This window comes from Crocodylus siamensis, chromosome 3 (genome assembly GCF_052110815.1).
Source record: "Crocodylus siamensis isolate JL-2025a chromosome 3, ASM5211081v1, whole genome shotgun sequence".
NCBI classification, from domain to species: Eukaryota; Metazoa; Chordata; order Crocodylia; family Crocodylidae; genus Crocodylus; species Crocodylus siamensis.
In genome coordinates, this window is record NC_143397.1 from 164,380,924 (window position 1) to 164,396,150 (window position 15,227).

Here is a 15,227-nt window from a genome sequence, read left to right on the forward strand (position 1 = left end):
AGGGTGGTGGTCAACAGGAGCCAATTGTCTTGGTGTGCTGTGACCAGTGGGGTCCCACAGGGCTCTGTCCTAGGGCCTATACTGTTTAACATCTTCATCAATGATGTGGACATTGGTGTCAGAAGTGGACTGGCCAAGTTCACCGATGACACCAAACTCTGGGGTAAAGCATCCACACCTGATGATAGGAGAGTGATCCAGACAGATCTGGACAGACTGATGAAATGGGCGGACAAGAACCTGATGGTGTTCAACACTGAAAAGGCAAGGTTCTCCACCTTGGGAGGAAAAACCTGCACCATGCTTATAGGCTTGGTAGTGCTACGCTGGTTAGCACTACGGATGAAAGGGACTTGGGGGTCATGGTCGACCACAAGATGAACATGAGCCTGCAGTGTGATGCTGCGGCTAGTGAAGTGACCAAAATGCTAGCTTGCATCCATAGATCCTTCTCAAGCAGATCCTGGGACATCATTCTCCCACAGTACTTGGCCTTGGTGAGGCCGCAGCTGAAGTACTGCGTCCAGTTTTGGGCTCCACAATTCAAAGGGGATGTGGAGAAGCTTGAGAGGGTGCAGAGGAGAGCCACGCACATGATCAGAGGTCAAGAAAATAGACCTTATGATGAGAGGCTGAGAGCAATTGAGCTATTCAGCCTGGAAAAACACAGGCTCACGGGTGATCTGATGGCCACCTAAAAGTTTATCAAGGGTGCTCATCAGGATCTGGAGGAACGTCTGTTCACAAGAGCCCCGCCAAGGGATGACAAGATCAAATGGTCACAAACTCTACTGTGACCAATTTAGGCTAGATATAAGAAAAAAATTCTTCACTGTCCAAGCCCCCAGGGTTTGGAATAGACTGCCGCCAGAGGTGGTTCAAGCACCCACTTTGAACGTCTTCAAGACACATTTGGATGCTTATCTTGTTGGGATCCTATGATCCCTGCTGACTTCCTGCCCCTGGGTCAGGGGGCTGGACTCGATGATCCTCCAGGGTCCCTTCCACCCCAAATGTCTATGAAATCTATGCTGGAGGACTGTGCTGCAGCTTCCCAAGAGAAACTCTCCTGGGAGTCATTTAACCCTGGCTGTCCCTGGATTATTTCTCTCTTGGAGCAGCCATTCTTGCTATGGAGAAAAATCCTGAATGTCCATATGCACTATATGGTTTCTACTAGGAGAGTTGCTGCTTTCCCAGAATAAAGTAAGTTCTCTGTAACCTGCATCTTTCCACACAGTATCAGGAGTCTTCAGATGATTCTAGACATCCACCAATTCTGCAGTCTCCTTACCATTAAGCAGGAAAAATAAGATGACTTTGACATTAAACAGTCAATATTGTACTTGTTTTGCCTTTGGAAAAATGCAAATGCTATTAGTCTGGTCTATTATAAGGTGCAGACAGAACCGACAAGTTTTCACCTGATCTGGCCACAAAAAACAGTTATAGCTGTGACCAAACACAAGCAGACAGTTGCAAACAGATTAAAAAATGGCCGATTTGGTGAAAATCTGACCCCTCATTGCATGAGGCATCAGATAAAGATATAACAAAATGTAACGTCTTTTGTAACTTGTGCCTGTGGAAATCCCAGCCTGTCTGTTTTCAGAATGGGAGTGGAGAAAGGGAGAAGAGGGAGTTTCAGTCTGGGGATTTTTCAACGCGCCCTCTCCAAGGTGGGGAGCTCCAATTCACCCACCCCACCCTTCAGCACCAGTTGGGGAGCCCCAAGAATGAATTCCCTCCACAGCCTTTCCCCATCCCATTCTGAAACCGGAAGACACTGGCAGAGAACCTGGCCATTGCTATGGGAACCTGGCTGTAGGCTCCCAGCTGCTGCTAGACTCCCCTCTCCCATGGAATCAACAGTGAATTTCTGTTTGGTCTGGGGTAACGCAACTCAGAAAGCTTTGCAAAAATTGTTCCCAAGTTACAGCTGGGAGCTGCACTTCTGTCTGCACCCATAAGGACTAAAAACAGACCCTTAATGCAACATATGCTTCGTGACATCTATAAAGCTCAAGTTGACCTTAAAAGTTAAAACAATGCCACGCAAACTTTCTTTATAATTAACCCCCCCCTCAAAAAAACAAAAAAAAACAAAACAGTACTCCAACTGATAAGCAGTGATAAAAGGAAAATTAACATCATCACCTATTGGCTTTTTTTGGCTAGTGTAGCTGATAATGTACCAATAAATAATATGCCTTCCGGTAAGGCCCCTGGACACTGCATGCATACGTTCAACAGCATGCATGCGGCCAGGAATGTAGCTGGGGAGGCAAGTCTGGAGAGGGGAAGGTAGATAGCAGCACCCTACAGGTAAGTCTGTGGAGGGGAAGGGGTAGGGGATAGATTGTGGCCCCCAGTGAGAGAGGGAGTGGGGCAGGAACTGGGATGGGGCACTGAACAGCCATGGCAGTAAATGGGTCCCAGGGCTGGGGCAGGGAGAGGAGTGGGACAGTTGCGGGTGGCTCATCCTGGGAGTGTGTGTGTGTGGGGGGGGGGGTAGGCAGCTCCTGCATGCACCCCCCGAGGGGAGGCATGGGGGCATGTGCCACCCCCCAAATTTGTGCATGGGGTAGAGGTGGGCTGCATGCTCAGGGCTCTCCGCCCTGCAGCCTTTGCCCTGGGAGCCACATGGCAGCTGCATGCCCCCTGCCTCCCCAGCAGCACTGGGATCGGGCAGGCAGGGGATGTACAGCCAGTGCGCAGCTCCTGGGGCAAAGGCAGCAGGGCAGAGAGCCCTGTGCCTACAGCAGAAATCCTGCCTCTGCCCTTGCCCCACTCAACTCTGCTCCCAAAAGCATCCCTGCGCTTAAAAATAGTGGTGGCAGCACTTGAACTAAAACTCATTTGACAAGCTTTAATTCAAGCGCCCCCGCCACCATTTTTAGGTACTGGGACGCTGATCCCCTGGATGAGCTGCTCATGGCTCTGTCCCACTCCCTGCCCTGGCTGGGCAGCACCCTCATCCAGCCCCAGCCCCACTTCGTCCCCACACCACAGGGGCCCTGATCTGCATCTCCACGCCCCTTCCCACCACAGACATACCTGCTGGGAGCTGCTCTCCATATTGCCCGGCTGCATTCCTGTAAAATTGTTTACTGGATCGGTATTGGCTGAACGAATAAATTGGCTATCAGTATTGGCCAAGAAAATATTTATCAGTGCACCCCTACTCCAACACATAAAAAATGTATAGAAGGCTTACTGATATAGCCTTTTTAAATTAACATATATTACAGCAAGTTCAGTTGTTAAAAATAAATGTTAAATGGGTTTATTAAAAAAACCCAGAAACTTAAAGTGCATTTGATTTTTTTAAATTTGTTTTTATTGACTAACAACAATGGTAAAACAAAATACTTATGTATCAAGAAAGGAAGAGATGTGTTAGGTAAAGATCTAAGATCTCTTTAACTTGTTTGGATTCTAAGACAAAGTATTCCAAAAGGGGTTTAAATCAAAAACACAGCACTCTACTTAACCAGAAATGTTCAACTGATGGAAAAAACAGTCCAGCAATACATATCATCTGCTCACAGTTATTCTGTGATTGATTAGTAGTCATCCTCAGTTGTTTCTAACTGGTAAGCTCCCAAGTTAAAGTTTGTTATAGTGCAAGTAAACACCCTTATATTTCACACCATTTAAATTTTAATGCACTATTTAATCCTGAAAAGCATTTGGCAAACCTTTCTGATCCTGATCACCCTGTACTAACAATTCTTTCTAGCCTCTGCCATAAGCATTTTTTTTTTCATCCAGCATTCTTACACTTCTGTGGGAAAGTCATTAAGAAAAGTTTTCAATTAGCAATAATTGTGCCTCGAATTAACCTCGTTGGCTACGATACTGCTACTAAACAAGAACAAAACCAGTATTATTCTTCGATGACCTTCATTAGGAACTTTCCTCCTCGCTCAATGGTCCTCCTTCAGTGCTACCCATACTGACTGTACTACTACTACTACTATTACATAATTCTTCATCTACTCCCCATATTCTTGTTTCATTAATAACGTTTTCCACATAGCACTGTATCAAATGCTTTAATGAAACCCAGTTGGATGATTTCTACAATTCCTCCATCTAGAAAAAGAATCTCATCAAAATGTAACTATTGAGTTAGGTCTTGACATAGTTCAGCTTTGATACATCCACATTGCATTTTATCCCTTTTCTATTTTACCTCCATGTCTAACTGGTCTTCACTTTTTTTTTTTTTTGAAAGACTTGGATAATATTCTAGTCAGATTAACAGTTTATATATAGCTGGATCACATCCCCTACCCATTTTTAATTATAGGCACTATATTTTTTATTCTTTAATCATAAGGAGCTGAGGCTCTGACTCCAACCCAAGATTGGGGCTGGAGTCAGAGCTGTAGCAAGCAGCTGCCTTTCCTTTCACCACCTTGTACTCAAATCCAAAGTGAGGGACATCCCCCACTACCATGTTAAGTGAGGGAAAAAACCTTCATCTGGGATTCAAGCAAATACTATATTATTGTTACAGTATTTACAAGATACAAACAGAAATGTGTCCAATACATTGCTTACCTCTAGATTAGGATTTTCAGCAACTGCAGTCAAAATCACTCTAGTGGCCAAGGCTTCTGCTTGGACTATTGTCTCTGCATCTGCAGAAACTGACCAGGAGGAAACGCTGAAGACACACTGGAAGACTCCAGGATAACATGGTAAGAAAAGTATTTTCAGTTCCTCTGTAGAGTGAGGTCCTACAATGGTTTTGTTCTTGAACACCAGACATTGATACTTCATGGGATCAATCTTAAAAAAAAAACATCTTGTTAGCTGCTGCAAGGAAAAAAACCACACTATTTCTATTATGATGCTTACAAAGCATGACTATCTGAATGATTCAATAGGTAGTGAACTGAGACTTCTCGGGAATATTTTTCCTTAATAGGCTATATGTGACACCCATTTTTTGGTTTGGGACCCATTTATCTGGGGCTTTATAAATCACCAGACTACCATGGTAAAAGACTATAACATTTATGCACAGGCTTAATCTATACATTTGCACATAGGCCTTAATCTATACATCTTTGCTAGGAGAAATGCCTTTCTTCTGGCACAAAAAATAAATGCAGTCATTCAAGGATTTTTTTGCAAAAGAAAAAGTGGTTCTCCCACAAAATAAGAGCACTTCCAGTCAAGGAGAACTCTCCCAAGAAGTTTTGCACACAGCCACTCAGGTTAGCAATGTTCTTGTCAAAAGTAATAAAGACCCTCAGTATCTCACAGTCCTCTCTTCTCCCTCCTCCACCCTAAGGGGGAGATGGAAAAGGTGAGCACTGGTTCCCAGAAGTCTGCCCAGCAACAAAGTATCAGAGAGCCCTGGGGATACCCTGGTGCTGCTGCTGTTTGAATGGCAGACCATTCAAGTGGTGGCAGCAATTCCCACTATCTACACCACTGCAGAGACTGGGTGACCCTGGTCTGTACAAGGAACATAGGCAGCACAGCACAACCAAGCCTGGGTGACCCTAGGATAGGCTGAGCCATGGAGAAATCCTCCTCCTAGACTGATCACTTGATTGTTTTGAACCATTCCCCAAAGCTCCATGGACACCTGAAATAGGTCAAACTTGGGGGGGGGGGAAGGGCAAAGGGAGGGACATGGAATTCTCCCTTCCAATCTCTGCTCCCTTGCACAGACTGGGTTACCCTGGGCTATGCAAGGGGCAGGAGACATTTCCCTGCCACGTGACCCACCTAAGCAGTCTCAAGACTAGGTGGGCCACACTGCTTGTGCCTCCCACCTCTTGTGAAGGCCATGATGCAGTTCTATGTACTACATGTTCTAGTTCTACATGTAGGGATAGGGCAGGGGGCCATCCTTCACAGAGCAGCAGTTTCCAGTTGCTCATTGGCAGCCTGTTCCCTTCCCTGGGGTGGGGGAACCCAAGAAGCAGCCATCTAGTGCCTCCTGACTAGAGAGCTCACCTTAGAGGCATTTGTTTAGCTCTCCAGCTAGAGGACAGGATTATCTGCACGCCCCTGTTAATCCAGTGCCAAGAACATGAAAATTCTCAGCACAGGAACTGATTATGTCTCTCCATATTTTTAGCCATTAGCTTCCTGCAGCATTATAGATTTGTTCTCCATTACTCCTACAAATTCATATACAGCCTCTTTTTAAAGCAATATAACAAAGTAAAATATTAAGAGTGGTCAAGAACATGCCATACAGGAGTAAGGAGCTAATGCAAAACTTCAAATTAAATTGCTAATAATTTATCTATTTAATATAAAAGCGGTACTGCCTGTGTGTGTATGCTGGGGATTTTTTTTTTTTTGATGATTGATTGGTTGTTATTTACCACACCTGTCAATGAAGGAATTTAAAATTTGTCCATGTTATCATAATCCAGAGAACTAGGAGCATGGCACAAACCACATGCCAGAACTCTGAGAAAGTGGGGGAAAGCATCAAACAGCTGAATATGGAACTTTTTCAGACTAGAATTGTTACCATGCTAGATGGAAGAAGATTGTGTAAGCTCACAGTGCACGAAAGCTGCAAGAAGAATATAAGAATTTTCACTGGAGTCTATATACCCATATTACTTAGCATTTAGTATGTTGTATTAATATGAAAACCAAAAAAAAGAAAAAGAAAAAGAAAAAGCCTTACCTTTTCCCCATTAACTGAAACACTGAGTATTCCAATGCTGACCTGTAACCAACGTTCAGTTGGATTAAAAATACTAAGTATGGTTTGTGACGCAATTCCCACACAACACACATTAGGGAACTTCAACTCTTCTGGTACTCTCACATGCCCTAAGAAAGTAAGTTTTAGTGACTGTCAGTATTTGGAATTCTCCGGTTAACATGACATGCAGCATGGTAAGAAAGCCAGGCACCAAACTGGCAAAGTTAAAAGTAAGTTTGTGAAGCTCGCTTCATGGGTATGTCCATATACCAAGCATAACTAATTGACATAGGTCTCAAATATTATGATAATCTCCTATAAGACTGACGTGTGTTAAATATTATGAGCTTTTTTCCTCTAGGTCTAACGTCCTTGAAAATACTTAAGGACATAATAGTCTAAAGGCAGTAAGTAACGCCCACAAAAAGTGCTGGATGAGCCATACATGGCTCAAGGTTTGAAGTCAGACAGAGTAAACTGTACACACCTCAAAACATTGTTAAAGCATCAGGTTCAAAACACTGATTAGATTTTAATTCTTTAAGAAACAAAACAAAATTCCCATTTTTGGCATGTTTTTTGTACAATTACAGAATTGGGTAAAAAATTAGACACTGCTATGTCATTATAGTGATGTCTGCTTTTATTTATCAGAAAAGGCTACCACTTAAAGCAATTTACAAGCAGATTTGCTGCACAAGATAATGAGTTCTTCATTCCATAAATATTGTTTTTACTAGGGATGCTGTAGTGTTTTTAAGCTATTGTGATTTTTGATGGCAAGTATAGCTTCTCTTTTAAAAACCTACATCCTTTAGGTTATTAAAGATACATGGGGAAGTTGTTCCAGCTTTTAAAGCTACATTTCACTTTCCATTTTATGAACCTTTTCCATACATTACATTACTTAAGTTGAACAAATTCCTTTTGGCCTCTAACCTTTACTTGCCTTCGGTTCAACTACTACAATCCTACCCCAAGCACATGAGCTACAGAAAAAAGGATGAAAAATGTATTATTTTTCCCCATCTCAACCCACCTTCGCACCAAAACACTTCAGACCGATAGTCTTAATACTTACAGAATCAATTTCCTCAACTCCATTTAAAAAACCAATGAACTAAAAGCTGTGGGAGCCTAAATTTATTTCAGGGCTACTTTGTGATAGACAAGCTTTTATTTAGAAACAATATACCCAATTTAACAAGTATCATTAACATTATGTTATGGTAGAAATCAGTACTCAAATAAGTATTGCCTAAATTAATTAATTAAAAGGGAGTGAATAGAGAGAGGCATGTCAGTTTGTCAACAATGAAGCTTCAGCTAGGCAACTGCATGGAGAGAGTTTTTTAAATTTTTTTTTAAACACACAGCAATACAGTAACAATGGGCATCTGGTCAACCAAATCAATATAGCCACAAAAAGCAAGGTACTGTATTTTAGGAAATACTACATGAATTAGTCAGGACTTCTATACTGTTCTCCCCCACCTCCAGGAGGATGACCCAGGTGTTATGATTAAGTACAACAAAGATACCTGCTTAAATGAAATCATCAGGACAGAATTAAAATATTATTCTGTATTCAAGTTCAAAAACAGAGAAAGTGTTATACAGGCAGAAAGTAAATCAATGACAAACCCTCACCTTGAATACTATGTTTAGTTTTGGACATCCCATCTCAAAAAGAGCTCATCGGGGAAGTGCAAAGAAAAGCAACAGATGTTATTAAAGGCAAATGAATGTTTCATAACAAAGGTTATTGTAACATTTAGGTTATTTAAGATTAACAACCAAAATGAAGACCAAAAAATAATGGAAGACAGAAAATAGCATTTTTTAAATTCTCTTTAATAAGAAAAAGAAGGAATAAAGCGGTGTCAAAAGCTTCTTCTACTTCAATAAAGATTAGAGGAATAACTTACCAAAGCCAGAGGATGACAGTGACTCCCAATGTTCAACCCCACAAGATCCAGGAGGCTGGCCACTGTATGAATTTGTATTCAAAATATTCTGGTTCCAGGAAGTGGTACATGGATTACAAAGAGAAGCTGTATTAAAAAATCCAGGACCAATGCTTGGTCCTAAAGGAACTCCCATGGCAACTGAACTCTGAATGTGTCCTGCTGAGATACCAGAACAATGGAGTCCCACTGGAAGACCAAAACCTGTGGAGCTGCCACCACGACAAGGCAGCAATGCAGTGTTTCCGCTTGATTGCATATTTCCCAAATACTGTTGTGCAAATGGAGTTGTGGCAAGTGAACGTCCAGTAAGTAGCGTGGGAATGACAGAAGACACTGCTTGAGTCTCAGGGGCAGACCCAAGAGACTTAAAGCTTGAAATGGGAATATACTGCTCCCCAGAACTGTTCTGATTTAATGGCATATAGGTACCTATTCCAGTGTATGTAGGTAATATATTTACAGGTGATAATCCAGACCTTTGTGTTTTGTTTGCATGATCCTGCCACGCTGCTGGTGTATCAGCCTTAACAGACAGTGGCTGAAGGACACACACCTTGTTTGATAAAGCTGTGTTAACATGGTCCAATTCATTATGACTAGATATTGCATTTGGAGACGCAAACTGATTTTCATTTTTTGGCAAACACTCGGACAACTCGCTGTTTTGTGCTCCTTTAAGTTGGCTGCAGGAGGAATCTACAGATTCCTTTTCTTCCAATTTTTGATTCAGGCTTCCCCAATTTACATCTGATGTCACTTTTCTATTTCTTTGCCACGATAAGTCATGAAGTTTTTCAGCTGGCTCTTCCGATAATGGAGTTGGACTTGCTCGAACGATAGTTGTGCTCAGCTCAATAGCATCTTCACTCTTAGTAGACAGAAGTATAAAATTAATATTACAAGTTGTCAGAAAATAAACGCGGTACATACAGAAAGAGTGAAGAGTGCTTTAAGCATACAAAGGTTCTTTGGGTGAATCTGATATCTTTTATTAGACTAAATAATAAAAGATACCAGATTCACTGAAATAACCTTGTCTGCCTATGTCCTTAGACTAACACGGCTACAGCCTACACCCCTGTAAAAGTGCTTTAAAACACTTAAACATTACAAATTAATCCACAGGTTAATGCAGTCTGTAAAACACATTTTTTTGTTAGCTTGTTTCTCAAGTCCACTAGTGTTTGTAGTTGCCTCATCCATGTATCCATTTAAACTTGTCCTGGCATGAGTGAAAGATTAGCTTAACAGCAAATCTCTGTGAGGTAGTCAGAGAGCTCCATACTAGGCCTGAGAATTATTACCTCTTCAGCCAGAAAGACACTGGGTAAAGTCAATACTGCTCTCTTACTGACTTCTACCACTTCCAGAGTTGTAGCTCTGAAGTGAAATAGCAGAAAACTAACTGGATTTTCCCATACCACCTTTGCTTCTTTTGGTGTCTAGCCAGAAACAGAAATGTAATATAGACTTTTTCAGTTACTCAGAATAGCCTCAGTTTTGCATACAGTTCAGGTACGTATGTACTGCAATCTAAAAGGTGCAACGGCACTTGCATAAACTAACCTATGCTAGCCTGAGTAACTAACAGTACACCGTTCATTACAGACTTACCTGAGGTAGCTTGAATGATCCATATGCATCTGCAGCTTGCAGAGACCATAAAGCCTAACTTGGACCTTGAATAAATATTCCTATGACTAGCCTCACCTGAGCGATATGCTGCCACAAACTATGATAGGTATATGAGCTAGCTCATTTAAACACTCATAGTACCTCTGGATTGTAATAGAGGCATACTGCAAGAGCTAGAAACTGGCCTTACTGGGAGTCTGTTCAGACCAGACCTTAAATGTTGAGATAGCAAGATAAAAGAGGTGTTGCACGAAATGCCATATTTACAGTACTATCTGCTTCTATATCGATAGATCTCTCTCAATATAAAGATATATCCACACACACAGGCACACACACTGCTTGTTGAAAGCAGATGCAATTAGTTTGTGACATTTCCCAGCTCCATTTCTGTCAATCCAAGGCTGCACAAATATTTCAGACCCAATGAAATGAAACTAGGGCAAAGCTAGCTCAGTCTTGGTGTATGAAAGGGCTATGCAGTAAGCAGGCCATTTGATCAAGCACAATTCTCCTCTAGCAAGGAACACCAAGTCCCTGACCAGGGAACAAACCAAAAATATCAGACTGAATTTCTATCTGCACATACTAAGAACTCCTACATTTTCATGTCCCTATCTTTTGTTAATAAAACTGCAGAAAGTAAAGCAAAAAACTGCTGCTTTATTCTTCTGCACCAGGGGTGGGCAAAATACAGCCCACAGGCCACATCTGGCCCACCAGCTGATTGCATCTGACCTGCAGTTGCCCCCACAAAACTCCCCATGGGGCTAAGCCCCACCTGCTCCTACCTAGACCAGTGCATATCATGCTCCCAACCTGCACCTGCCTGATGACCCAGCCAGCACACGCTTCCCAGGGGGCTGCTTCCACAGCTGCCACAGCCACCTGGGTACTATGGCCTACTGCCCCTGCTGCAGCACTCTGGACAGCAGAAAGCATAAGGAAGCAGCGGTGGGCAGGGGAAAGCTGCAGCCAGGCAACTCATGCCCCAGTGCATGGGGCTCCGGCTTTCATTCCTGGCCGCCTTCCACCCACTTTGCCTGCTGGGTGCAATAAGCAGCCGGCAGGCTGAGTGGGTGGAAGGCAGCCCTACCAGGAAGCTGTGTGCACTGGCTGGGATCAGACCATGATGGGTGCAGGCAGGAGCACAGGCCAGAGTAGGTGCAAGTTGTCCCACGTGGGAGCAGACAGCACTCAGCCCCATGTGGAACACTGCGAGGGGAGCCCTACCTGCACCACCTGGGCAAGCTCTGCTGCATGTACCCCTTGCACCTCTCTTCTTCCCACTCCCAAGCCAGCTCCCAGGATCTGACACACATGCAGCCCCCAACATGGGCACACAACTGCCCACACCCCCCCCCACTCTACCCTCCCCACACAATATACAAGAGTAAAACATTGTTTTGAGCTATTATGCAATCACCTCTATATATACACTACTCAAAAAACATGTCATGAAAAAAATATTTTGAAAAATAAATGAATGAATAAATAAATGAATAAATAAAATGTTATAGACAATGCAACATCCAGCCCCAAGGGTGACTGTGACACCCTCTGGTTGTCATGTCTCCTGTCTCACTCTGGCTCCTTAGGGTACCCTCCTCCCTTTTTACTTTGCCTGCCATATCTTGATGCAACTTATAGGGCTTAGGGAGGCCCAGAGTCTGAGACTGAGCCCAGCTCACCTCAGCTAGCTCATCTTTCCTGTGCCAGCCAGCCAATTTTTGCCCTTTGGGCACTCCACTATGGCCCCCAGCCCTACCAGTGCCCCAAGGCAGCAACTGCCTTATGACTCTTTCACTACTGCCATGTCCATGCCTTGCAGTCCTTTGAGTTCTTCCACCAGGACCTCTGGCTCCTTCCGTAAAGCAATCCAATTCAGTATGCTGGGCCCCAGGCCTTGGCCAGGCTCTCAACTTCTCCCCAGTCCCCTGACCCTAGTTTAGCTTCTGCCCCTCTTGGGCTTCAGCCCTCTTCCCCAGGCCTTAACCCACAACCTAAACCTGTTCTGGCTTCAGCTTCTCTAGCTTTAGCCTCAGCCATCCCAGCTTGACTCCTCTAACCCTCCAGGCTCCTGGCCCCAGCACAGTTGCTTTAGTTCTGTCCCAGTCCTCAGCTCTCTAGGCCCCTGATCTCAGGCCAGGCTGCTCCCACTGGCTTTAGCTCTCCCAGCCTTGGCCCAACTCATCTACAACAGCCCTCTAGGTCCCTGACTCAGGCTAAACTGCTTATCACAGTGCCCCATCATCCATGACCTCCATCCCCTCCTTTAGCCACCACCTAGTCTTCTGGTTATAAACGTAATCCCAACATAAATACCAGCAAACTGCTGCCCAAATAACATTCACCCCACTGGGTCACTGCCTCCTCACCAGCATAAATCCCCCTTAGCTCTGTTCTTCCTGTCCTATGGGGCAGCTTGGGTGTCTGCCAGTCTGTCTCCTGCAGCCATCTCCTCAGGTGCTCCTCTCCCTGCAGCATGCAGGGCCAGACTGCCCACTTGGTCTCAGGTACTGGGCTATATACTCCAAAGCCCCACCCCACTTCCTGTCGTGCGACTTCCCAGCCCCACACAGCGGTTTCTGCTTTGGCTTAAGGGCCAACCTACCCTCCCCTGCTGCAACTTAACCCTGTTGCTTGCAGCTTTTACTTCTGCACTGCTGATAGGTCTGTCCCTTGGCTGCTTAGTACAGGGCAGCTAGCTCCATGGTATACTCACTCCTCTGGTGGTAGCATCCGTCCTTGCTGTCTTCGGCCTGCTTACTTTCTAGCATTTGGCCTTTGCCTAGCTGCTGGCCCCACATAGCAGCTCTGGCTCCCTGTTATAGCCCTATCAACATGCCCCATGAACTGGTCTGAAAATGGAACACAACATATTTCATACCTGTAAACTCATACAGCAAAATATTATGTGTTTTGGGCGGAGGTTTAAAGATAGAAAATACCATGAATTTGCTGTGACAGCTGAAAATTATGTCCAAGGTACTTGCTGAATACTGTGAAGATTAGACTGGGTATTTCTTGTCATTTGTTTATCTATTGTAAGCTGTTTGTTGCTGCTAAGAGCCTAATTAAAAAGTTAAAGAGTAGTGAGGCCTTGAATGTAGAAAGGCCTTGTATGTAGCGAAGCCTAGTAAATTTAGCAAAGCCTTGTAGAAGTGGTAGTAGGCTTTGTGGCGCAGTTAAAATCAGCCTCATCAGAAGAATGTACTGCTATTGGTCAGTCCTAAGAATAATTATAATGGAAGAATCTAAATAGCTATAAAAGTTATCAGCATAGCTCAGAAGTTATAAATTGGCTAGCACATCCAGAAGTCATTTAAAAGGAAAATGCAGCTCTGTGAAAAAAAAGCTACTGATTTAAGATTACCTGCTAACCTGGATTCGGTGGGCCTGTAGATCTCGAGGAGCCCAAGGACTGAATACCAGGGCCCTTCCCGGTACCCCTCAGACAGCACTGATTGGGGACACCTAACTTGGCTAAGCTTTGCAAAAGAGAAACTTGTTGTACATCAGGCATCAGAGGGGACTGCCAATAAGTTGCCGACGTGAATTATTGTTGTCTGTCTTTGTTGTCTTATCATATTACACAGTCGTGTGTTTGTTAAGTCAATATACCTTTCTTACCTTTCTACCCCCGACCACACTCTCAACCCTGAACCCTCCGTTGGTGGCTGAGACAATTTGTCTCTAGTTTTGAGAATTTCCAAAAGACTGAAATACTAAAGATGGAATTCTTTCACTCTGCCACTGAAAGATCTGGGAGCAACTCAAATCTCAGCTCTTCATTTCCAAGCATTTGTAAGAGTTTGAAGTAGACAAAAGATTGTAAAAACATGTTTGAATATTCACTGAAAAATATCTTTCTTATTTTACTACTCAGATTTTGGTCCCAATATGGTACTATAATCATTTAATCATCCACTTTCTCAAAGAAGCATCTGACAAGTAAGATTTCAGCATTACCTTCTCAGGTTAAAAAATACCCTTGAACCCACTTCAGTGAACAAAAGCAAAGAAGGAAACTTTCCTTGGAGAGTAATCTTTGAAGTATCCACAAGTGTGGCAATTTTTAAAGTTAAACTATATGCAAATTCTTTAAAACATTTAGTCTAGACTATAAAGTTAATTGTATGAGATTTCCCCCTCTTCCCCCACACAAAAGACTGGTACGTATATGATCAGATAAAAGCTAACTTACCCAGCGTCTTTCTACACTGGACACAAGGGCCGAGTTCTTAAGGGCACTATCAGTTGAAGAAATGTATGTTAATTGACTTATATTGGGACTAGAGCATACTGACTGAAGCAGTACACTGTCCTTGCAGGAAGTTTTCTGAAAACAGGGTGCTGTGTCAGAAGAATCAACTTCAGATCTGAAGAAAAGGAAATGAAAAATATGTCAACACTGACTGTATCATCACCTAAAACCATAATTTAAGTACTATACTATCATTCTAGCTTTTTTTCCCCAAATTCAACCAGTAGACTATTTAGTGATGTCAAAGAATGGCTGAATTACTTAACCAAAACACTGCTCCAAAACCTTGTGCCAGCACTAGGAGTCTGAACATCAAGTCTTAAGCACTTATTTTATGCTTTATGTAAAAGCTGAAATTCTACCCTTGACTATATATGTACAACTCCCCAGTTTAAGTAGGATACATGTCTGCGAAGATTAAACTAAACTTCTGGTACTCTAAACTTAAAGTGACAGGAATAGCAGTAGAACCTGACCAAAAAGAGTAAGTAAATTGCCACCAAGCCAAGGAAACATTGACTGCAGTCACATTTGGATATTTAGTTACCGTTAACTCCCTTAGGAGCTGTTTGACATTCAGCAAATCTAAAGCAGGTTTTTCCACAATGGGTGCCCAGTATTTTTCGGCTCACACCTACCTAAAAGATATTGACTTTCGCTG

General features: G+C 43.2%; 1 protein-coding gene and 1 pseudogene across 2 annotated transcripts in view; both read right to left on the reverse strand.

The window, feature by feature from the left end:
* The window catches only part of CEP192 (centrosomal protein 192), a 106,651-nt gene that overhangs the window by 52,914 nt on the left and 38,510 nt on the right, over nucleotides 1–15,227 (reverse strand). For both annotated transcript variants that reach the window (XM_090039623.1, XM_090039622.1), the window contains exons 18-21: nucleotides 14,507–14,681; nucleotides 8,623–9,532; nucleotides 6,674–6,822; nucleotides 4,570–4,800 (exon numbers count right to left, since the gene is read on the reverse strand). In XM_090039623.1, coding sequence (XP_089895749.1) covers nucleotides 4,570–4,800; nucleotides 6,674–6,822; nucleotides 8,623–9,532; nucleotides 14,507–14,681 — 1,465 coding nt within the window. The remainder of the gene's footprint in view (nucleotides 1–4,569; nucleotides 4,801–6,673; nucleotides 6,823–8,622; nucleotides 9,533–14,506; nucleotides 14,682–15,227) is intronic.
* On the reverse strand, nucleotides 3,747–3,879 carry LOC149869061 (U4 spliceosomal RNA; annotated as a pseudogene).